Here is a 24,499-nt window from a genome sequence, read left to right as displayed (position 1 = left end):
CCAGTACCCGCAGTTCCCCCACTCTCCCCCTCCCCTTAGGCACCAGTAACCTCAGTTCCCCCACTCTCCCCCCTCCCCTTAGGCACCAGTACCCGCAGTTCCCCCACTCTCCCCCTCCCCTTAGGCACCAGTACCCGCAGTTCCCCCACTCTCCCCCCTCCCCTTAGGCACCAGTACCCGCAGTTCCCCCACTCTCCCCCTCCCCTTAGGCACCAGTACCCGCAGTTCCCCCACTCTCCCCCCTCCCCTTAGGCACCAGTACCCGCAGTTCCCCCACTCTCCCCCCTCCCCTTAGGCACCAGTAACCCCAGTTCCCCCACTCTCCCCCTCCCCTTAGGCACCAGTACCCGCAGTTCCCCCACTCTCCCCCTCCCCTTAGGCACCAGTAACCCCAGTTCCCCCCACTCTCCCCCCTCCCCTTAGGCACCAGTACCCGCAGTTCCCCCACTCTCCCCCTCCCCTTAGGCACCAGTACCCGCAGTTCCCCCACTCTCCCCCCTCCCCTTAGGCACCAGTAACCCCAGTTCCCCCACTCTCCCCCTCCCCTTAGGCACCAGTACCCGCAGTTCCCCCACTCTCCCCCCTCCCCTTAGGCACCAGTACCCGCAGTTCCCCCACTCTCCCCCTCCCCTTAGGCACCAGTACCCGCAGTTCCCCCACTCTCCCCCTCCCCTTAGGCACCAGTAACCCCAGTTCCCCCACTCTCCCCCTCCCCTTAGGCACCAGTACCCGCAGTTCCCCCACTCTCCCCCCTCCCCTTAGGCACCAGTAACCCCAGTTCCCCCACTCTCCCCCTCCCCTTAGGCACCAGTACCCGCAGTTCCCCCACTCTCCCCCTCCCCTTAGGCACCAGTACCCGCAGTTCCCCCACTCTCCCCCTCCCCTTAGGCACCAGTAACCCCAGTTCCCCCACTCTCCCCCCTCCCCTTAGGCACCAGTACCCGCAGTTCCCCCACTCTCCCCCCTCCCCTTAGGCACCAGTACCCGCAGTTCCCCCACTCTCCCCCTCCCCTTAGGCACCAGTACCCGCAGTTCCCCCACTCTCCCCCTCCCCTTAGGCACCAGTACCCGCAGTTCCCCCGCTCCTCTGCTCCGCACTACAACTCCCGGCGGCCCGCGCGGCCGGAGCCGGGGCCCGGAGGCGGCGCGGGAGCGGAGGAGGCCGGAGCCAGCGGCCGCCGCAGCGGAACCGGAGCCGGCGGCCCCCGGCGGGCCCGGGCCATGGAGAGCCCCGTCAGCAGCGGCTCCCTGCGGGGAGAGATCAGTGCGTGAGGCCCGGGGCGGGGAGTGGGCAGAGCTTGGGCTGATCTGCGCCGGGAGGAGCCCGGTGGTGGTGGGGGCGGCGTGTTGTGGCGGGGGCAGGGTCGTTTGAGGTGGAAAGAATGGGTTCGGGGGTGGGTAAGGTAGTTTAGAGGTGCGCTGGGATGGTTTAGAGGTGGGCAACATGGTTTAGAGGTGGGTAGAATGGTCTTGGGGTGGGCAGGATGGTTTTGGGGTGGACGTGTTGGTTTAGGTATGGGCAGAATGGTTCGGGGGGGGGCTCGATGGGTTTGGGGTGGTCAGGGTGGGCTTGGGGTGGTCAAGATGGTTCTGGAGCAGGCCGGATGGATTTAGAGGTAGGCAGCTTGGTTTTGGGGTGTGCTGGGGTGTTTAAATCGGGCTGAATGGTTTAGAGCTGGACACATTGGTTTAGAGGTGGGCAGGATGGTTTTGAGATGGGCTGGGTGGTTTGGAGGTGAGCAGGTTGGTTTAGATATGGACTGGATGGTTTAGAGGTGGGCTGGAAGGTTTTGAGGGGACAGATGGTTTGGAGGTGGGCATGATTGTTTAGAGGTGGGCAGGTTGGTTTAGAATTGAGCTGGATAGTTTAGGTGTGGGCAGGATGGTTTGGGGATGGGCAGGTTGGTTTAGAGGTGGGCATGGTGGGTTTGGACAGGATGTTTTTTGGGTGGGCAGGATGGTTTAGGGTTGAACAGAATGGTTTGGGGGATGGACAAGATGGTTCATGGTTGGGCAGGATGGTTTGTGGGTGGGCTGAATGGTTTGAGGAGCAAGTAGCATCTCCCAAGGATAGTGATCAGAGAAAGGTGAGGATATGTGGCCCAAAGAGGCAGTGTTGGGGACCTGGGGGAGGGGAGATGGGTCCCTCCTTGGAGTAAGATGGTGAATACCTTGAGAGGGCTCAAGCCCTGCCTCCCACCATCCAGGGTGGGAGGTGACAGAGCTGCTTGCAAAGCTGGTGAGAAATTGGAGCCAAGCCTGGCAGCCTGTCCCATGGACAGACCAGACCATGGTGAGGATCACCATGGATGCATGTTTGGTTCCTCTGGGGAGGACTCTCTCTAGTTGCATCAGAAACCAACCAGGTTCCTCTGTGTTGTGCTTCACTTGGTGAGGCTCAGCTATAAGCTTTGAGTGAAGCACAGGTTTAGGAGGTGTGGCCCTGGCTGTGGTCTTCTGTCCTGCTCCATAACCCCAAGTGCAGCAGCCAGCTGGGGCTGTGGACCTCCACCCATGTGCATTGATGATGTTGCCTCTCACATGAGCCTGCCATGTAAGGAGCTGTGCAGCAGGAGAGAAGAAATTTGAGGACCCTGCAGTTTTTTTGGGACACATAATAAACCCTCCATTAAATGTTGCTGGTGACAAAGTAGTGCTGCTTGGTGGCTGGCAATCTGAGGGCTCCAGCCTCATTTAGGCTTCTTCCTTCTCCTGACATACAGCTCCAAAGAAGGAAAAACATCTTGGGTAGGGGTATTGGCAAAGGGATAAAGCAGATAAACCACCCTGCACATCCTGTGTGCTGGGACAATCCCACTACTCATGATCCCCTTTCAGAGATGGGTTTCAGTCCACCACACACCTCAGCATCGTGTTACTCTTTGGGACTGCACCATCTTCCAGAACCACTGGTTTGTGTTGGTATGTGTGGTTTTTCACTGGTAGATAAAAAGCTGCCTCCATCCCTGGAGACATTCAAGGTCAAACTTGATGGGGCCCTGGACAACCTGATCTAGTTGGAGATGTCCCTGCTGACTTGCTGGGGGTTTGGACAAGATGAGCTTTGAGGGTCTCTTCCAACCTGATTTTTTCTGTGGTTAGGGATGGAGAGAGAGAGGCTCAGTCCAACTGAAATACAAGACAAGGTGTTTATTTTTTAATCACCCTTTTGATCCTGCTCTGGCTTGAAACTGAGATCTTAGAGAGATGTATTCAAAGAGGAGGAGCTGTAGCTGCCAGGTTGGTTTCACTGATGCCTTTTTAGTATCAGCCTTTATGGGAACAGCACCATGCTGCTCCTGCTTTCACAGCCTTCTGAGGCACTTCCAGAGAGGAGGAATTTATCATGTTGAAGGTCACATGAAGATGTGTGAGGCTGTTCCTTCCTCCTTGCTTCCTTAAAACCAAAACACACCTGAACAGAGCCTCTACAGAGGGACCTGGCCAGGCGGGATCAATGGGCTGAGGACACTGGGATGAGTGTCAATAGGCCAAGTGCTGTGTCCTGCACTTGGGTCACAACAACCCCATGAGTGCTCAAGGCTGGGGGAAGAGTGGATGGAAATGGCCCAGCAGAAAAGGACCTGACGGGGTTGGTTGACAGCCAACTGAAGATGGGGCAGTGTGTACCCAGGTGGCCAAGAAGGCTGCCAGCATCCTGGTCTGGATTAGCAATGGTGTGGCCAGCAGGAGTAAGATTGTCCCCCTGTACTGGGCACTGGTGAGGCCACACCTAAAATCAGTTTGGGCCCCTCCCTCCAAGAAGGACATTGAGGTGCTAGAGAGTATGTCCAGAGAAAGGCGATGAAGATGGTGAAGGGTCTGGAAATCAGGTCTGGTGAGGAGCAGCTGAGGGAACTGGGGTTGTTTAGTCTATAGAAAAGGAGTCTGAGGGATACCTTCTGACTCTTTCCAACTGCCTGAAAGGTTGGAGCCAGGTGGGGGTTGGTCTCTTCTCCCAAAGAACAAGCAATATGACAAGAGGAAACAGCCTTCAAGTTGCCCCAGGGGAAGTTTAGAGTGGGCACGAGGAACCATTTCTTGATAGAAGTGGTTGTCAATGCCTGGAACAGGCTGCCCAGGGAGGTGGTGGAATTTTATCATCCCTGGAGGTATTTAAAAGATTTGTAGATGTGGTGTTGGAGGACAGGGCTTAGCAGCAGACTTGGCAGTGTTTAATAAATGGTTGGACTTGATGGTCTTAAAGGTCTCTTGCAACCAAAACCCTTCTGTGTTTCTATGATACTGTTGGTTAGTTCTGGGAACCAAAGGCCAGACTTGCCCTGTGTGGATGCTCAGTGAAGATGTTGAATCCAGAGACATAGTTTTTGAAGGTCTGTTTGTTCTTCAGGAAGATGGGTTTTAGGTGGCCTGAGCTGCTCCCTGAAGATGTCCCATTTCCAGTGATTTTAGATGGAGCCAGGAGGGACAGTGCTCCTGATACTAAATGGTTCAAAGCTGATTGGGATCATAGAATGCTTGAGGTTGGAAAAGACCTTGAAGGTCATCAAGTCCAATTCATAAATTTATCTGGTCCTTAGAATTCTGCTGGAATTTGTACTCGAGCAAAGTTCCAAGCAAGTTCAGCCAAGCATTTCAGAAGCTGGAAGAGAACCCAACATTACAAACAGTCTCTGCAAGGACAATGGTCAACAGGGAACCCACAGACCTGAAGGACTCTACTTGAAATCAGATGCTGAGGGGAGGAATGATGTGGAGGAAGCTCCTCATTCCTGTCTCACTCTTCCAGCTGCCCACCAGCGTTCTTCTCCAGCACAGGGCCATTTGCTCTGCATTTGTGGGTTTGGTAACTTTTTGCTTTCTCCTGTCCTCTCTAGGCTTCTGGGCTGATCGAACACCAGTGCACGAGGCAGCCAGGAGGGGCGAGATCCTGCAGCTGCAGCAGCTGATAGAGAGCGGAGCCTGTGTCAACGCCGTCACCTACGACTCTATCACCCCGCTGCACGAGGCCAGCCTGCGAGGCCAGACCCAGTGTGTCAAGCTCCTGCTGGCTGCAGGGGCCCAGGTGTGTCCTGGGGTCTGAGCCAGCTGGGAACTTCGTCTGGGTGGCTGAAGTTATTTCTGAGATCTGGACTATCCCCATCTAGTTCTAGAATCATAGATTCACAGAATGCTTTGGGTTGGAGACAGTCTTTAAGAGGTCATCTAGTCCAGCCCTTCTGAAGTGAGCACAGACATCTTCGACTAGCTGAAGAGACTAGGCAAGAGATTGTCCTCCTGGACTGGGCACTGGTGAGGCCACACTTTGAGTACTGGCTTCAGTTTTGGGCCCCTCACTCCAAGAAGGACATTGGGGTGCTGGAGCATGTCCAGAGAAGGGTAATGAAGCTGGTTAAGAGTTAAGAGCACAAGTATTGTGAGAAGCAGCTGAGGGACCTGGGGTTGTTCAGCCTGGAGTACAGGGTGCTGAGGGGAGACCTTCTGGCTCTCTACAGCTCCCTGAAAGGAGATTGGAGTCAGGTGGGGTTGGTCTCTTCTCCCAAGGCACAAGCAATAGGACAAGAGGAGAGGAGATGACTTCAAGTTGTGCCAGGGGAGGTTTAGGGTAGGAGCAATTTAGGAACAATTTCTTCCCCTTGAAGGTTGTTAAGCCTGGACCAGGGTGTCTAGAGCAGTGGTGGAGTCCCCATCCCTGAAGGGATTTCAGATGTACATATGTAGATGAGGGCCATGGTTTGGTGGTGGCCTGGCAATGCTGGGTTAATGACTGGACTTGATAATCTTCAAGATCTCTTGCAACCAAAATGGTTCTATGACAGCACAGCTCAGAGGATACTGCAACAGCAGCCTGTGGCTACCTAACATTTTTGCCTTGCCTTGCAGGTGGACGCCAGGAACATCGACGGCAGCACTCCGCTCTGCGATGCCTGTGCCTCAGGTAGCATCGAGTGTGTCAAAGTGCTGCTGTCCCATGGTGCCAAGGTGAACCCTCCCCTCTACACAGCTTCTCCTCTCCACGAAGCCTGCATGAATGGTAAGCCCACATGGTCTTATCTGTGTGTGTTTATTTGAAACTAAGGGTTAAAAGTCAGAATCACAGAGTGGGATGGCTTGGAAGGGACCTTAAAGATCATCTCGTTCCAACCCCCCTGCCATGGGCAGGGACACCTTCCACTTGACCAGGTTGCTCAAGGCCCTGTCCAGCCTCGAGGGAGGGGACATCCACAAGCTTTCTGGGCAACCTGTTCCAGGCAACTAAGCAAACAGAAGCTGCTGTTGCTTATCAGACCATGGCAACATGAAGATGTTTCAGCCTTAAGTGGACACATCTGTTGAGTGCAAAGTGCTGTGTTCCTGGGTGAATAAAGCTGTGCCTGGTAGTGAGGGCTTTCATCCCACATGACAGACATGGGATAAGATGTCAGGCCAATAAAAGGCCAGCTTCTTAATGCTCCATTAAAAAACTCTTGAGCCAAACCTGGAACTTTGCTCTTACAAGCAGGAGGGCAGGGATACCTTACACTAGACCAGGTTGCTCAAGGCCTCCTCCAACCTGGCATTGAACACCTCCAGGGAGTGGGTATCCACAGCCTCCCTGGGCAACCTGTTCCAGTGTCTCATCACCCTCACTGTAAAGAATTTCTTCCTGATATCCAGTCTCAATCTGCCCTTGTCAAGCTTTAATCCATTCCCCCTCATCCTATCACAGCATGCCCATTAAAAAGTCCCTTTTGTAGCCTTCATCTCAACTAGTACAGAATCAGAGAAGGGTAGATACTGGAAGGGACCTCTGAAGATCATCTACTCCAGCTTCCCTGCTAGAGCAGGCTGGTTTTGGGTCAGGCTGCTCTCTGCAGGCCATCTGCTCCCATCTGACCTGGTTTCTTTCTTCTGACTCCATCTTTCTTTTCTGAAGGTAGCTCAGAGTGCGTGCAGCTTCTTATCGACGTCGGGGCGAACTTGGAGGCTCATGACTGCCATTTTGGGACTCCCCTGCATGTGGCCTGTGCCAGGGAACATCTGGACTGTGCAAAGTTGCTGCTCAAGGCAGGTATGACAGCTCCCATGGGGTTTGCTTCTGGGTGGGCAGGATGTAGCAGTGTCTATGTGCAATGTTTCCCTTGGTGCTCTGCAGCAACGTTCTTGTCAAAGACTTCATTCATTCACAGCGTAATGTAGAGTCAGAGAATGGTCTGGGGACCTTTCAAGGTCACCTAGTCCTATTCCCCTGTGGCCAGCATGGACATGGGCAGCAAGAGCAGATTGCTCAGAGAACCAGACAACCTGACCTGGAATGCTTCCAGGGATGGGCCATTTACCACCTCTCTGGGCAACCTGGGACAGGGTCTCACCACCCTCACTGTGAAATGTTTCTGCCTTCTTTCCAATATAAATCTCCCTCCTTTACTTCAAAACCATCCCCCCTTGTCCTGTCACAACAGGTCCTGATAAAAAGTATGTCGGGGGTGATAGGACTAGGGGGAATGGAATGAAGCTGGAGGTGGGGCGATTCAGGCTGGACATGAGGAGGAGGTTCTTCACCATGAGAGTGGTGAAGCCCTGGAATGGGTTGTCCAGGGAGGTGGTTGAGGCCCCATCCCTGGAGGTGTTTAAGAGCAGGCTGGATGAGGGTCTGGCCAGCCCGATCTAGTGTGGGGTGTCCCTGCCCGTGGCAGGGGGGTTGGAACTAGATGATCCTTGTGGTCCCTTCCAACCCTGACTGATACTATCATACTATGATGTCCCCAGCTTTCTTGTAGGCCTCTTCAAATACTGAAAGGCTGCCAGAAAGTCTCCCTGGAGCCTTGTCTTCTCCAGGCTGAACAACCCCAGCTCCCTCAGCCTGGCCTTACAGCCGAGGGCTTCCAGCCCTCTCATCACTGTTGTGGCCTCCTCTGGTCCTGCACCAACAGGTCCATGTCTGTCCTGTGCTGAGGACTCCAGAGCTGGCCCCAGCACTGCAGGTGGGATCTCAGCAGAGCACAGCAGAGGGGCAGAATCCCCACAATCTATAGATGAGGAAAGGTATTTTTTCATATCCAGTTTCTGATGTTCCCTGTGACATTCCCACTCTCTTCATTTAATAAAACTCAGAACTCTTCAGCCCTTTGAAGTTTCAGTTTCTTCCCAGCAGTGGTAATAAACTGGGGCGTGTGTGTGTGTGTGTTTTCAGCTTTGGTAGCACAGTGGTTTGGTTTTGGATAGGAGTAGGGACAGATGCTGAGGTTTGACGTTGTACAGAAAACCAGAGATGAAGTCACTTCATACCTCAGGAAGGTCTGGTTAGTGTCCTGCCCAAATGAGTTCACTGAATGCTCTGTGCTCCAGGTTTCACATCCCAGTTTTCTTGATCTAAACTTTGGGGGAATTTGGAGTTGGATTTTTTTTGCTGTGAGGGTGGTGGAGCCCTGCAGCAGGCTGCCCAGAGAGGTTGTGGAGTCTCCTTGTCTGGAAAGATTCCAAACCCATCTGGACTTTGTGATCCTGGACAAGCTGCTGTGGGTGCCCCTGCTTTAGCAGGGGGGGTTGGACAGAATGATTTCCAAAGGTCCCTTCCAAACTCCACCATGCTGAGATTCTGTGCTCACCACAAGGATATTTGTTTCACTGAACATTAGCTGTCTGAAAATTACACATCTAATCCAATTTGTTTCCAGTTCCCTGTCTTGGGCATCCATTAACTGATCCCCTAGAAATGCCTGATTCTCCTTGTTAATTAGAAGGGGAATTAACCATGGCTGCACACACCTAGAAGTCTGTTGATTGAGTTCAGTGAGGTTCAGCTCACCTCTTCTGAACAAACCAGGTGATAAAACACAAGCAGCTGGGGGTATTGGAAGGACCTTTTGCTGTCAGTTGGTAAAAGCCAAACTTTCTGGAGAAGAGGAGGCTGAGGGGACAGAGATTTTCTGACTCTCTACAAATTCCTTGAAGGGTGGTTGGAGTGAGGTGGGAGTTGGTCTCTTCTCTCTAGTATCAGGTGATAAGACAAGAGGAAATGACCTCAAGTTACACGAGGGGAGGTTTAGGTTAGATAATAGGAAGCATTTCTCTTCTGCAAGAGTGGTCAGGCATTAGAACAGGTGGTGGAGTCACCATCCCTGGAGGTGCTCAAGAAATGTGTGGACATGGCACTGTGGGACATGGCTTAATGGCCATGGCGGTGTTGGGTGGACATTCGGACTTGGTGATCTTAGAGATCTTTTCCAACCTGAATAGAATAGAATAGAATAGAATAGACCAGACCAGACCAGACCAGGTTGGAAGAGACCTTCAAGATCATCCCATCCAACCTATCATCCAACACCACCTAATCAACTAACCCATGGCACCAAGCACCCTGTCAAATCTCCTCCTGAACACCTCCAGTGATGGTGACTCCACCACCTCCCTGGGCAGCCCATTCCAATGGGCAATCACTCTCTCTGTGTAAAACTTCCTCCTGACCTCCAGCCTGAACATCCCCTGGCGCAGCCAGAGACTGTGTCCTCTTGTTCTGGTGATGGTTGCCTGGGAAAAGTGACCAACCTCTGCCTGTCTACAACCTCCCTTCAGGTACTTGTAGAGAGCAATAAGGTCACCCCTGAGTCTCCTCTTCTCCAGGCTAAGCAACCCCAGCTCCCTCAGTCTCTCCTCATAGGGCTTGTGCTCCAAACCCCTCACCAACTTCGTTGCCCTTCCCTGGACTTGATGATTTCCTAGCAAAAATATCTGTAAGTTAAGGCTTGGTGGTGCAGATGTTGAGGTGCAACATCTCCAGGGGTTGGGATACTTCTGTGAAAGCAGGTAACAAAGATGTCAGTGTTTGCCTTGGGTGGAAACACTCCACTGGGATGAGTGGGAAGGGCTGTTGGCTGGTTTTGGGCAGCACAGATTCAGGAAGCAATCCTCAGTTTGACACTCAGCAGCTTATTTACTTGGTAAGATGGACTAAAATCCTTTCTCTGCAGGGAAAACATGAAGCCAGAGAAGAAAACTCTTGAGTTGCCAGGAGCCAGAACTCGTTCAGCAGTTTGGTTTCCTCTTTGTGCTGTTTGGTTTGGATCTTGTTCTAGCTTCTCATTTATTTTCCCTCCGGTCAAACCACTCCTTATGTTTGGGTCAAGTAAGGCTTTCATGGACAGGTTTGTTTTTCTTTCTGGTCTCAGGGGCAAATGTGAATGCTGCTAAACTTCATGAGACAGCCCTCCACCATGCAGCAAAAGTGAAAAATGTCGATCTGGTGGAGATGCTGATTGAATTTGGAGGAAACATTTACGCCAGGGACAACCGAGGAAAGAAGCCGTCGGATTACACCTGGAGCAGCAGTCCCACAGCAAAGTGCTTTGAGTACTATGAAAGTAAGTGAGATGGAGCAGGAAAACTGTGCCTGCCAGCTCCACTACACCACATCATGATTCTCAGTCCACTTGGACTTGTAGATCCCTGATCATCTTGCTGTGAAGGTGTAGAGTTCTTGGTACAGCATCTGAGTTCTTGGTACAGCAGCTGGCTGTAGCCTAACTCTGCTTGATTGTGGTTGAGTGACAGTGGTAAGATGGTCCAAGTCATGCCCTCACTGAATGGAGGTCCCTCTCATGTGTCAGCTTCAGTGTTTCTGCTTTGATGCATGAGGCTTCTAGGCCTGGAGGTGTTGGCAGCCAGGTTGGATGGGGCCTTGGGCAGCCCTGTCTGGTAGAGGATGTCCTGCCCATGGCAGGGGGGTTGGAACTAGGTGATCTTTAAGGTCCCTTCTAACCCAAACCATTCTAGGATTGTGGTTCTATGAAATCAGGTCAAGCAAATCACCCAGTTAAACACTCACTTTATTTGGGGCAGGGAACATGTTAAACAGGAGGAGAAGTTTCTTTGGTGTGAGGATGGTGGAGCCCTGGAGCAGGCTGTCCAGAGAGGTTATGGAGTCTACTTTTCTGGGGAGATTCCAAACCCACCTGGTCGTTGGATGAGGCCTCTAGTGGAAGGTGTCCCTGCCCATGGCAGGGTGGGGTTGGAACGAGATGATCTTGAAGGTCCCTTCCACCCCATTCCATGAATCTATGCATGCTCTTTTCTTGTCCTAGAAACACCTCTGAGTTTGTCCCAGCTCTGCAGAGTGACGGTGAGGAAGGCCGCGGGGCAGCGAGCGCTGGAGAAGATTGCCAAGCTCAACATGCCCCCACGACTGATCCAGTACCTCTCCTACAACTGACAGAGATGAAGGTGGCTTTGGCTCCTGCCCTAGGAAGTATCTGTCCCTTTCTCTTCTACCTCCCCCCTACCTCTACCTTAAATTAATTTAAGCTAATGTTGATGTAAGCAGCCTGGTGTAAATAGTTTGTTCGTGAGGCAGCACTTCCTCTTCCCCACAGGCTCTCGAGACGGTGTCGTCGTCATGAAGCTGTCATGGCTCCTGGGGTGAGCTCTCTGACTGTCACTGTGCTCAAGGCAAGGCTGTAGCCCTTGCCCTCTGAGCAGGATTAATCTTGCCTAATTTTACCTGTCTCTAGCTGAAAGGCATCTGCATTATCTAGCCAAGTTTCCCTTGCAGTCAGTGAAGAGAAATGGATACTTCTGGAGGTGTGATTCATCTGGCCTGTTTTTAGATGACACAACGTGCCTCGGGAGACCTTGCCTCCTCTGGCTGCCAAGGGATTTGGAGGTGATCCCTTCAGATACAGACACTGGTGTCTTTGCAGTGGGAGATCCCACCCCTGTGTTAATAATTCAAGTGACCACTGCCTAATGCCAAGGGACGAAGCTTGAGAGACCTGCCTGCTCTAGCTGGAGGCAGATAAAGTCTCCAGCAAGCTCAGGACTAATTAGAGGCACTGCAGCATGAACATCAGCTGGCTTTGGCTCGACACCAAGCAGTGAGGACAAGCTGCTGCCAGATCAGGGTTGACTTTGCTTATGCTCCTTCCTTGCTGAAAGTGAGCCAGCTCTTACTGTAGGAGATATCACTGTGTCCCATTTACAAGCCCAAGCAGGAAGCAGGTCTCTCTGCACGACCAAGGATGCTTCTCTCCAGATGGCTGGTCCCAGACACTATTTCTCCACTTTCTCTGAGCCACTGTGGCCACTCTGTTGGTTTTATGTGCAATAAGTGGCAGAGCTGCTGCCCAGTGATGTAGCACATCGAGGCCATGTCCCTTGTGTCATGGTCCAGCAGATCCCTCTGGTGTGAACCCACACATGAAAGGCAATAGGAGGCCTTGGGCTCTGCCTCAGGTTTCGAGATTTTTGGTTTTGTTTTTCCCACTCTTGAGGTTCTCTCTCCGTGCTGGAGCCTCTCCAGAGGTTGGCAGCTGGAGCCAGCCCTAAGTTGTGTGCTGCTGAGTACTGTGCTTAAATCTTTGGGCTTCAGCAGGTACGATTGTGGCTTTGTCCTTTTGTCACATTCAGGGTGACACTTGCATGGGCAGAGCCAAAATGATCATCTGCCATCCAGATGAGACATTAGGTGTTGTCTGAAGGCAGTGACCTACAGCATTAGGTGGTTCTGAGGGGACAGAGCTCCTTGATGCCCCCGTGGCAACTCGTAGCACCATGGTAAGAATAAATTCCTCCTCAGCAAACGTTCCAGAATCCACTGCCTGATGTGACATCAAGCTAACTCAGGGCTCTCAACCATCCTTCATGCTATGAACTAACAATCGAGGAGGAGCAGTTACTCACCTGCAAGACCTCCTGCCCTTCCAGCCAGCACCATGGAGCTCAGCCTCAGCAGGAAGGGGGAAAACAGCTTAAGCCCAGGGCTGAAGAGCTGAGGTGGAACTGAATGCACTTTAATGGTGACCAGCAAACCACTTTGCTCTCTAATTTTCAGTAGGACTTGTGCCCCACAAGCCCCTTTGTGGTTGTTTTTCTTTTGCTGCGCCGTATCCTGTCGAGCTGGAGAGAATAAAGCTGGAGGTCCTGCTCTTGGGAGCTCTGTCTGTTTATAATCCTGATCTTTGTCTTTGGAGGATCAGAAATGTGAAGTAACCAAGAAGCTCAGGGAAGCCCTGAAGATTCATCCCAGTGATGGACAGGATAATGGGTTTGTATTGTGTCTTTCAAGAAGAGCTTCCCCTGCCTAACATGCATGTCCACACAGGTAAATAGGTGTTAGGAAGGTAATGATCTGGGGTGAAATCCATCTCTCTTGCTTCAAATCCCTTGGTAGGTCACTGTTTTAACCTTGCCTAAGTCCCAAGTTTCCAGCATTAAAGGATTCCTGAAGCAGCCAAGAATAAACTGACAAGTTCCTGTTCCTGTCATCTTTATTCTGTTCCTCTCTTTTAAGTCACCTTTCTGGTAAATCCCAAAGCTTGCTAACTTTTTGAAGAGGTCCTACAGACCAGTGCATGCAGCCATGGAGAATTTACTGATAGTTAAGCACCTCTTCCCTGTTGGCAATATCCAGGCTCATTCAACAGCCATTTTCTTAAGACATCTTCTTGTTACAGCCATGTCTGGAGGGAGAAGGTATTGAGGCAGGTGGCTGAGTCATGCCATGGATGTTGATGATCTGATGGGTGTTTATTTGTGTGTTTCTGCAGGGGAAAATTGGGATTCTCTTTAATCTTTTATCCAGCCCTGTCTCACCCTCAGCTCTGTTGATCCTGCAGGGATTTCTCAGCTGCTTGTGAGGCATCTTCTGAGCTATTCTGTTTTACAGCTCAAGAGTAAAGGCAAAGGAGATGCCAAATTAAACCAGTGCAACATTTTGGCTTCTCTTAATTCCAGAATCCCAGCATGGCAATGGTTGGAAGGGTTGGAAGCAGGGTCAACCACAGAAGGTTGTCCAGGATCACAATGTCCAGGTGGGTTTGGAATCTCTCTGGAGAAGGAGACTCCACAGCCTCTCTGGGCAGCCTCCCAGCAAAGAAGCTTCCCCTGGGTTCCAGTTTGTGCCCATTGCCCCTTGTCTTGTCACTGGGCACTACTGACAAGAGTCTGGCTCCATCCTCTTGCCCACCACCCTTTAACTCTTGCTGATCATTGATCAGATCCTCTCTCAGGCTGCTCTTCTGCAGGCTCAACAGCCCCAGGGCTCTCAGCCTTTCCTCCTCACAGAGATGCTCCAGGGTCCTCCTTGTAGCCTCCACTGGACTCTCTCCCATAGTTCCCTGTCTCTCTTGAACTGGGGAGCCCAGAACTCAGACTGCAGTCCTTCAGTGGCCACCAAACCAGCAAAAGCACTCCGTGCTTAGTGAAGAGTTTGGGATGAAGGACACTGTCTGACTCATGGGTGTTGTGAAGTGAAACTCCTCCAGTGACTCTGTTTGGGTTACACCCTCTGCTTTATTTTTATGTCAGGTTCTGGCTATTATTTGACTTCCTTCACCCTTTCATCCAAACCTCACATCAGGGCAGAAACCCAATGCAAATAAAAACCAAACCCACCAGGCCAGTCTTGCTTTCACCCATCCCCTTCTCAGGCTCCTTTAACTGCAAACCCAGCTGAGCATTTCAGGCCACCTTCCCTCTCTTGTGGGTTTCTCCACCAGCTTTCTCCAAACATTGCTTTGGGGAAGCCCAGGGCTTTGCTTTCATCCCTGAGAATCATAGAATAGCTTGAGTTGGAAGGCATCTGAAATGTGATCTAGTTCCAGCCCCCTGCCACGGACAGGGGCACCTCCCACTAGATCAGGTTGCTCAAAGCTTCATCCAGCCTGGTCTTAAACCAGAGATGAGGTGTCCACAGCCTCTCTGGGCAGCCCATTCCAGTGTCTCACCACCCTCACAGCAAAGAACTTCTTCCTGATGTCCAATCTAAATCGACCCTGCCCCAGTTTAAATCACCTTTTGGACACTTAGCCTTGCTCCTGGGTGCTGCTGGTTGCTTGTGGCCAGGCTTCTTAAGGTCAGCTCCTGAGCAAGGAGCTTGGTTGTAGCAACTTTTCTCCAGCTTTGTGAAGTTTGTCCAGAAAAAACAAGGTGTGACTGAAACCAGAGGCTTGGAAGAAAACCTCAGGGTGCTGAAGAATTAACTCCTTGTAACACCAGTTGCTTTCCCTGGCTGAGGTGGAGAGGAGCCACCCTTCCCCTCTGTGTGTGAGGGATTTGTGCTCTTGGTTGCAGCTCTCCCAAGTTTCTGCATGAAGAAGTGGAGGAGGGAAGACAGTGAGCACAAACAGGACATTTTTGAGTGCAAACAGGTATTTTGTAATATCTTCAGGTGACTTTGGATGGGAGAGGAAACCCTAAGAGTGGCCCTAACCTTAGCAGCAGCAAACAAAGACTTCAGTGTGGCACCTGGAGATGAGTAATGCAGTAGTTGAATCACGTTGAGAACAAGCAGGAGCATGAAGTGTTGGTCCTACCTCTTGATTTAAAATAGAACTACAAGCACTGAAGACCTTGAGTAGTACCTGAGCTTTCATCACCCTGTTCATCACTTCCCTCCTTCCTTCAGGGGAACAAGTGGTCTTGCAGGCACTTGCAAGAAGATGGTGCCTGTCAGAGGATCAGAGCATCCCAGCATAGTGGAGGGCTGGAAAGAACCTCTGGAGCTCATCCAGTCCAACCTCCCTGCTAAAGCAGGGGCACTCACAGAAGCTTGCCCAGGATCACAGTGTCCAGGTGGGTTTGGAATCTTTCCAGACAAGGAGACTCCACAACCTCTCTGGGCATCCTGCTCCAGGGCTCCAGTATCCTGACAGCCAAGAAGATTCTCCTTCTGTTCAGATGGAACCTCCTGGGTACCAGTTTGTAGCCATTGCCCCTTCTCCTATCACTGGGCACCAGTGACAAGAGTCTGGCCACATCTTCTTGCACCCCACAGCTCCTTTAGCTCTTGCTGAGCATTGATCAAATCTCCTCTCAGGCTGCTCTTCTCCAGGCTCAACAGCCCCAGGGCTCTCTGCCTTTCCTCCTCACAGTGATGGTGCAGGACCCTCAGCATCTTCATGGCCCTCCACTGGACTCTCCAGTAGTTCCCTGTCTCTCTTAGAGTGGGAAACCTAGGACTGGACACAATACTCCAGCTGTGGCTTCACTAGGGCAGAGCATAATGGGAGAAGAACATTGCTGGACCTGCTGGCTGCACTATTCTTAATGCACCTCAGGAGACTGTTGGCCTTCTTGGACACAAGAACACATTTCCAGCTTATGGTGAACTTGCTGCACACCAGCACTCCCAGTCCTCCTCTGAGGAGCTTCTTCCCAGCAGGTTGAGCAGGAGCCAGTGTAAACTGAGTTGGAGGGTTCTCTACTGACTGGAAAACCCTACAGATTTCTTGGGACCTCTGGAAACCTTCACTGCTTCACTGGAAACAGCACCTTCCCATTTCCCTGTGCTGTTACAGAACTGCAGGCTCTCCTCCCTGCATGCCACCAGGGACTGAGTGCCCTGACAAAAAATACCCCCAGACTAACTCACTTTTTCTCCCACCAGCGTAGATGCAGCTTTGTGGTGTGGTAGGTGCCCTCTAACTGTGATACCTTGGACCTTCTCTGGGTTTAGGTGCTGAGACACCAGGCTCAGAGAGGGTTGGCCTCACTTTGGAACTCGGTGAAGACTCTTGGTATTTATATCTCTGATTGCTTGGTTTGGAATGGTTCCTAGAGCACCATGGAGGTGAGATTTGGGCACATGTGGATGTGCTGGAGTGTTCTTTGGGATTAAAACCAGCTCTGAAAGGTTTCTTCTGTGCCTGACTCTGTTTCTTACTTCAAAAAAGGACATTGAGGTGCTGGAGCAGGGCCAGAGAAGGGCAGCAAAGGGTCTGGAGAACAGGATGTGTGAGAAGCGGCTGAAGGAACTGGAGTTGTTCATCCTGGAGAAAAGGAGGCTGAGGGGAGACCTAGCTCACTGCAGCTCCCTGAAAGGTAGGGCTGGGTCTCTTCTCCCGAGGAACAAGTGGCAGGACAAGAAGAAATGGCCTCAGGTTGCATCAGGAGAAGTTTAGGTTGGACATTAGAAGAAACTTCTTCACGGAAAGGGTGGTTAGTGCCTGGAACAGGCTGCTCAGAGAGGTGGTTGAATCCCCATCACTGGAGACATTTAAAAGCCACAGAGATGTGGTGCTGAGGGACACCAAAGGGCAACAAAGCTGGCCAAGGGCCTGGAGAACAGGTCTCATGAGGAGCAGCTGAGGGAACTGGGGTTGTTCAGCCTGGAGAAGAGAAGGTTCTGGGGAGACTTATTGAGACCTTTCAGTACTGATGAGTGCTGATCAGAAAGCAGATCCTGTTGTGACAGGACAAGGGCTGATGGCTTCAACTAAGAGTCAGACTGCAGAGAAGGTAGAAACTCTACACAGGGTGGTGAGACCCTGTCCCAGTTGCCCAGCAAGGTGGTAGGTGCTCCATCCCTGGAACCATCCCAGGCCAGGTTGGGGCTCAGAGCAAACATGTCAAACATGTCCCTGCTGATTCCATTGGGGTTGGAGTAGATGACCATTAATTAAGGGTCCCTTTCCAACCCAAACCATTCTCTGACCCTGATTGCATGCTCTCCAGCCTACCTGCTCACCTGGTTCTTCTCATGGGCTAGAGGAGCCGGTTGAGGTGGTGAGAGCTTCTGTCTCTGTTGGGATGGGTGTATTTGGGGGGAATTAACACTGATGGGAGCGTCAAGAGCCTCCAACCCCAGAGGTTCACTGCCTGGGGAGGTGGTGGAGTCGCCATCCCCGGAGGTGTTCGGGAGGGGATTGGACGTGGCACTTGGTGCCATGGTTTAGTAGTCATGAGGTCTTGGGTGACAGGTTGGACTTGATTGTCTCTGAGGTCTTTTCCAACCTTATTGATTCTATGATTCTGTGATATATTATAGGTTGGACTCGATGATCCTCGAGGTCTCTTCCAACCTTAGTTATACTGTGTGATACAAGTGTTCCAAGTTCTGTGGCAGCTGGGGCTGCAGGCAGCCTCTTCCCACTGTGGTGCCGCTGGGCGGTGCTGCTCCCTGCTGCTGTGAGCCAGGAAGGCTCTCTGCGGAGCGGGGAGTGTTGAACCGGCCGGGGCTGCACCGGCCACGAGTTTGCAGGAGAAAAGACAAACCCTGGAAAAGCTTTGGAAGATCTGCTCCATGAAACATGCCTGGGCGGTTTTCCGTGGGTGGTGGCAACGTTATTGTGGATCCCACCAAGCCCAGATGCTTTTTTGTGCCAGCAAATCTGCTCAGTTTCTCCTGTGTTTCCCTCCCCACTTTGTCCTGGATAAAAAAGGAACAACAAATCACCTCCAGGCAACTCAGTTCCTACCTCCAGACAGCTCAATTCCTCCCTCCAGGTGATTCAATTCCCACCCCCAGGCTTCAATTCCCATCACCAAAAGCTTTTGTTTTGCATTCCCAAGCTCTGGCTTCTGCTCTCAGCTCGGGGTGGGGGTGGTGCATTTTTAAGGAGGGGAAAAAAACAGGATTTAAGGGAAGCTCTGCAAAATCATCTTGGCAGGGGGGGGAGAGGGGAGCATGGGGCTGGTCGTGTTTCCACGGATGGGATGAAATAGGCTAAAAACTAGGGATGGAGGGGCTGGAAAGCAGGTATTTCTTCTTTGGGGCTTTGCCTGGACTCTTTTTTTTTGTCATCACCTCATCTTGCAAGGGTTGATTTGGGGTTAGAACAGACCAAAGTGGGAAATGAAATAGATTTTCTTAAGCTTATAAAGAGGAGGAAGTGCTGGGCTCTGAATCAGTGGAGATGGAGATAGGAGAGAGGATTATTGGTTGTTTATCTGCAGGGGTGGGTTATGGAGCTATGGCACTGTTCTACCACTTGTCCCAAGAGAAAGAGAAGACCCCAAAATCTCTTCTGGCTGGTTTATGGTGGGCTGTGGTTACATGGAGGAGAAGACCCCAAATCTCTTCCAGCTGGACTGTAGTGATGTAGAGAAGACTCCTACACTTCCTCTGGTTGGAATACGGTGGGTTGTGGTTACGTGAAGGAGAAGACCCCAAATCTCTTCCAGCTGGACTGTAGTGGGCTGTGGTTAAATAGAGGGGAAGACCCCAAACTGGCTCAAGTGAGCTGTGGTTAAATAGAGGGGAAGACCCCAAACTGGCTCCAGTGGGCTGTGGTTAAATGGAGGAGAAGACCCCAAACTGGCTCCAGTGAGCTGTGGTTAAATAGAGGAGAAGACCCCAAACTGGCTCTGGTGGGCTGTGGTTAAATGGAGGAGAAGACCCCAAACTGGCTCTGGTGGGCTGTGGTTAAATGGAGGAGAAGACCCCAAACTGGCTCCAGTGGGTGTGGTTAAATGGAGAAGACCCCAAACTGGCTCCAGTGGGTGTGGTTAAATGGAGGTGAAGACCCCAAACTGGCTCCAGTGGGTGTGGTTAAATGGAGAAGACCCCAAACTGGCTCCAGTGGGCTGTGGTTAAATAGAGGAGAAGACCCCAAAGTGGCTCCGGTGGGCTGTGGTTAAATAGAGAAGACCCCAAACCGGCTCCAGTGGGCTGTGGTTAAATAGAGGAGAAGACCCCAAACCGGCTCCAGTGGGCTGTGGTTAAATAGAGAAGACCCCAAACCGGCTCCAGTGGGCTGTGGTTAAATAGAGGAGAAGACCCCAAACCGGCTCCAGTGGGCTGTGGTTAAATGGAGGTGAAGACCCCAAACTGGCTCCAGTGGGTGTGGTTAAATGGAGAAGACCCCAAACTGGCTCCAGTGGGCTGTGGTTAAATAGAGGAGAAGACCCCAAAGTGGCTCCGGTGGGCTGTGGTTAAATAGAGAAGACCCCAAACCGGCTCCAGTGGGCTGTGGTTAAATAGAGGAGAAGACCCCAAACTGGCTGTGGTTAAATGGAGGAGCAAAGCCCAAATCTCCTCCAGCTGGTCTGCTGTGGTGACATGAAGTGAGAAGACTCCCAGCCCTGCTCTGGCTGGTTTTTGGTGGGGTGTGGTTACCTGGAGGAGAAGACCCCAGACCGTCTCTGCCGGGGCCGTGGTTACGTGGCAGTGCCGGCACGCCGTGGAGCGCGGCCGCGTGCGTGGTGGCTGAGGTCATGGAGCTATTAATTTCCTGTGAAGGCTCCAGCACTGCAGGCATGGAAAATGAAGCAGCTCCGATTGCAGCCGCTGCAGTTAACCCCTGCAGGGCCGAGGGAGCCCAAACTCGTGATGCCTGCAGCAGACTGTCATTCGAAGGTTGATGGGCACCACCTTGGCTACCCTACAGCTGCTGAAGGTCCTCATCTGGCTCCTGAGGGACTCAGGATCCCTTCAGCCATCCAGGAAAATTTCCTGGTGCCTGAAAAACCTTGTCTGATTTAATCCTCCTTCAGCCAGCCAGGCTGGAGCCACATCTGTCCACCCTGGATGCTGGAGAGAGGAGCCCTGTGAAATGTGATGGCAGCTGGAGGTTCTCATTGTCCCCACGAGGAGCCTCAACGCATTTTCACAAACTCCCTTGGGGCTATGCCTTGAGCCTTGGGAGCTCAGAGGAAGTGAGATGGGGGCTAAGGAGGAGTGCCCCTCCTTGCAATTTGGGCTCATGTCTCCACAAACTAGCTGGCACGGAAGAGCATGGAGACCCCTGCCCTGGTCCCCTTCTGGTCACACTTGCCCCCATTTCCTGCTTGTTCTGGTCCCCTCTTCTTGTCCCACTTGTTTCCTGCTCCCATTTATCCCCAGACCAAAGACCTATCAAGTCTCCTGGTCCCTCTTGTTCTTGTCCTCAGGTCTCACTGGTGCCTTCTCCTAGTCCAGCTTGTCTCTATCTCTTGCTCCTACTTGTCCTCTTGTCCCACTAGTCCTTTCTCTTGGTCCAGTTTGTCTCCATCTTGTGGTTCCAATGTTCCCTGTCTCCTCTTCCCACTTCTTCCATTTCCTGGTCCCATTTTCCCCTTCTCCTCCTTCTTGTCCCCAACTCCTGGTCCCACTGGTCCTGTCTCTTGATCACACTTGTCCCCAACTCCTGGTCTCATTTGTTTCCCTCTCCTTGTCCTGTGGGTCTCTGGCACCATTTATCCTCTCTCCTCCTACTCATCCCCATCTCCTGCCCCACTTGGCCTCTCCCTTTCTTCCACTTGTTCCCCCTCTGTGTCCCACTTGTCCCCACCCCTGGTCCTGTTCTCAGGGGCAGGAGAGGAGGTTTTGGTGCAGATCCAGCAGGATTCAGTGGAGCCTTTCCCTGCTGGGGGAAGCCCAACGAAGCCCCCCAAGCCTCATCACCAGATGTCCCAGCAAGTCCAGCTAAGGAGGGTAAGGTAATTTTGGCCCAGCTGGGAGCTGGAAGGATGGGACCAGGGAGGGGTGGAAATGGGGACAAAAATGGTGGAGAAATGGGAAAAATCAGGGGAAAATGGGGAAAACTTGAGGAAAATTGCAGAAAATGGGGGAAAACTACAAAAATGGGGAGAAAACAAAGGAGAAGAAGGTAAAAGATGAGGGAAATGGGGAGAAAGTGAGGAAACGAGGGGAAAATCCTTCCCTTCTTTTCATCACTCTTAGAGATGGCTCAGTAAAGGTCCTTGGTGCCTCTTAGGGGGTCTTGGTTTTGTTCCCCCAATATTTAACTCAGGTGATTTTGAAGCCCAGTTGTTGAGCTGTTAGAAATGTAGCATTTTGCTAAAATCATGGAAATAGGGAGAATTGGTGGCTGATTCAGCAGCACTGGAGAAGCATCTCAGGTCCCGCCCTCAGTGGGTGATGTTGAGGGGGTCCAGCTGTTAGTTCATCCTGAGTGACACTGGGGGACATCTGGCAGTGCTGGGTGAAAGGTTGGACTTGATGACCTTGGAGGTCTTTTCCAACCTTAATAATTCTGTGAGTCTATGAACATCTCCTGCCATCAAATCATAGAATGGTTTGGGTTGGAAATGGCCTCTAAAGATCATCAAATCCAACCCCCCTGCAGTCAGCTTGGAAATCCTCTGCTAGATGCCATGCTCCTGAGCATCAAAGTGGGGGAGAATCATCAAATGGTTTGGGGTTGGAAGTGACCTCTAGAGGTCAGCTAGTCCATCCTTGACTCCATTAGCTTGCTCAAAGCCCTATCAAGCCTGACCTTGAATGTCTCCAGGGATGGGGCCTCACCACCTCCCTGGACAGCCTGTTCCAGTGTTCCACCATCCTCATAGTAAAGAGCTTCTTCCTGATGAGAAGTGGGCAAATATCTCTGGTGCAAATCACAACTAAAGGTTCTTTGGGCCAGTCCCATTGCTGCTGGAGCTGCAAGTCCAGTGCTCCTGGCTGGAGTCCAACCTTCCATTGAAGACCATTGTTAAGACAAAACAGTTCAGGATTAAGTGATGTGAAAGAAAAACACACCCACCCCAACACAACTCCAGTAATTAAACAATCCCAGAATAGAAGGAGAAAAGGTCAAACCTAAAAATACCAAGAAGGGGTCTGGGCCAAAATGTGGCCTCAATAAATAATCACCATTTTGGGAAGGTCTAAATTTGGCCACTTTAAGGACAAATGGCCTGGTGTGACCCCTTCCCCTCGTCCTAATTTTGCTGGATTTGGGACTTTCTTTGGCCCTGCTCTCACCCCCTGCAGAGCTGTAGGTAGGTTGGGTGTGTAAGCAAGAGGACAGCATGTGGTGAAGGTGATGGGTGATGGGCTGAAGGCCACACCTGGGGTGGAGCCAGCGTGGGCGTGCTCAGCCCTGGCATGCAGGCACCTGCCTGGATTTCCCAGCATTGGGCAAACAGTTGGGGTTGCCAAAGATCCCAGCCCCAGGGATGAGCTGGGGGTGGGGAGGGTGGGGCGGGTGAAGTCCCCTTGTGTTGACTTGAGCATGACCAAAACGGTGATGTCCCCCATGAAAGAGTGATGAGCCTTCCTCTTGGCTCATTAGTGATGGATCATTAATGTGATCCATCACAATTAACGCTCCTTCAACCCCCTCCCTCACAGGAACTCAGCCCAGCCTGGGGTGAGAAGACTCCTGCAGTTTTTACCTTCTTTGTGGGGAAACTGAGTCACGGGGAGCACGACAGAGTGGCTTGTGGCCAGGAAAGGTGGCTCCTGCTCTCCTTATCTTTTGGATAGGGATCAGGGTGAGATCCAGCTGCCAACTATCCCCTAAGCTTGTAGGGGTTAAGAAAAGGGCATCCAATACCTCGAAGGTGCAGATGGCAGACCCCAAAAGCAATGAGGATCTGGGGCTGGCATGGCCACCACCCTTGGGGCTGGTGCCCAGCAGCCCCAAGGGACATTTTCCCAGTTTGTAGGGAAGAAGAATGGGAAGGAAGAGGGTGGGAGTGATGTGTGGCTTCACCCTGGCTGGGGTGCACCAGTGTTGGTGATTTGGGAGAGGTGGTGGTGGGTTTGTTTCTTAGCAAGGCTCTCAGAGAGCAGCCAAAGGAAGAACTGGAAGCCACTAGGACATGGGAGGAACATTTCTTTATTGTACTTGGCACGGTGCCAAGGGGACGTGTGGTGCCCACTGAAACCTCTACAAACGTGAGAGATTCGTCTTGTGGTGGGACACCCCAGGTTTGTCTGCAACCCCAAAGCCCCATCCTGCCAGGTGGGATGCCCACAGCTGCTGTAGATGCTGGCTGATGACACTTTGGCTGGGATTAAAGGGGATTTTCCAGCCTGGGATGGTGGAGGGAAGGCAGTAGAGGATGGAGAGGCTGGGGGACCACCCAGATTGCTGATCCCTATGAAGAAATTAAGGAACAATTTAAGAAAAGCACCACGAACGTGGATTTCTTCCAACCATCATCAAGAGCTGCAGGGCAGGATGTGGTCGTAATGAATGGAAGCCATGCAAGGTCTGGGGGTGGCCACTGCAGCAGGTGGGGTGGACCCCACGGGCTGGGATTTTCCGTGGCCGCTTGGTCGAGCGCAAAACCGCATCCCTCCGAGTTACCTGCGGGACGGTGTCGGGAGTGGATGGCGGCGGTGGGGCGGGGTGGTCACTTCTCCGTCATCATCCTCACGAACTCCTCGTAATTGACCTGGCCGTCGTTGTTGCAGTCGGCCTCCTTGATCATCTCGTCCACCTCCTCGTCCGTCAGCTTCTCGCCCAGGTTGGTCATGACGTGCCGCAGCTCGGCTGCGCTGATGTAGCCGTTGCCGTCCTTGTCGAAGACGCGGAAGGCCTCGCGGATCTCCTCCTCGCTGTCCGTGTCCCTCATCTTCCTCGCCATCAACGACAGGAACTCGGGGAAGTCGACGGTGCCGCTGCCGTCGGCGTCCAGCTCCCCCACCATGCCCTGCAGCTCCGCCTCGGTGGGGTTCTGCCCCAGGGAGCGCATGACGGTGCCCAGCTCCTTGGTGGTGATGCAGCCGTCCCCATCCCGGTCAAAGAGGGAGAAAGCCTCCTTGAACTCCGCGATCTGCTCCTCCGAGAGGCGCTCGGCCATGGCGCTGCCTGCTCGCACGCGGCTCGGTCCCGGCACGCCGCGCCGCCGGCGGGGAGGCGCCGGCCCGGCCTCCGCCCTCCCACCTGCCTCGCCCCGCAGCAGGACGGGGAGGAGGAAGGACCTGAGGCAGCAGGGAGAAGTTGAGCCATTAGGGTCAGCTGAAAGGGTTTGTCTAGGTCCCAGAGGAGTGGGAAATGGAGTGTTGGGGTGCTGGAGGAGAAGGGTGACCTCCGTCCCCCTTGGGCCACCCCGGCTGCTGTCCCAGCTTGCTCTGCTGATGGCATTTCATGGGGCCAGCTAGTAATGAGGC

The 24,499-nt window shown here is 52.5% G+C and overlaps 2 protein-coding genes across 3 annotated transcripts; one reads left to right on the top strand and one right to left on the bottom strand.

The window, feature by feature from the left end:
* Nucleotides 1–1,144: 1,144 nt before the first annotated feature.
* On the top strand, nucleotides 1,145–16,570 carry ASB13 (ankyrin repeat and SOCS box containing 13). 2 transcript variants are annotated; one of them, XM_068169193.1, is made up of 6 exons: nucleotides 1,145–1,264; nucleotides 4,839–5,026; nucleotides 5,845–5,995; nucleotides 6,878–7,012; nucleotides 10,110–10,301; nucleotides 11,022–16,570. In XM_068169193.1, exons 1-6 carry the CDS (start codon nucleotides 1,222–1,224, stop codon nucleotides 11,147–11,149), a joined length of 837 nt encoding a protein of 278 aa, XP_068025294.1. In that variant the 5' UTR covers nucleotides 1,145–1,221; the 3' UTR covers nucleotides 11,150–16,570. The 2 variants fall into 2 exon arrangements, with proteins under 2 accessions (XP_068025294.1, XP_068025286.1); XM_068169185.1 differs by lacking the exon at nucleotides 1,145–1,264 and adding an exon at nucleotides 1,539–2,293.
* Nucleotides 16,571–23,203: 6,633 nt separating this feature from the next.
* Nucleotides 23,204–24,238, bottom strand: LOC137457313 (calmodulin, striated muscle). Its single transcript, XM_068169176.1, has 2 exons — nucleotides 23,694–24,238; nucleotides 23,204–23,481 (listed from the first exon to the last, which is right to left on the bottom strand). The coding sequence occupies exon 1, from the start codon at nucleotides 24,187–24,189 to the stop codon at nucleotides 23,740–23,742; it is 450 nt and encodes a 149-aa protein (XP_068025277.1). The 5' UTR covers nucleotides 24,190–24,238; the 3' UTR covers nucleotides 23,204–23,481; nucleotides 23,694–23,739.
* Nucleotides 24,239–24,499: the final 261 nt, after the last annotated feature.

Source organism: Melanerpes formicivorus, unplaced genomic scaffold (genome assembly GCF_026170545.1).
Source record: "Melanerpes formicivorus ecotype bairdi unplaced genomic scaffold, bMelFor1.0.p_v2 SCAF_3, whole genome shotgun sequence".
Classification (NCBI taxonomy): domain Eukaryota; kingdom Metazoa; phylum Chordata; class Aves; order Piciformes; family Picidae; genus Melanerpes; species Melanerpes formicivorus.
The sequence above is the reverse complement of the archived record's forward strand: the minus strand, read 5'-3'. Positions and strand labels throughout refer to the sequence as shown.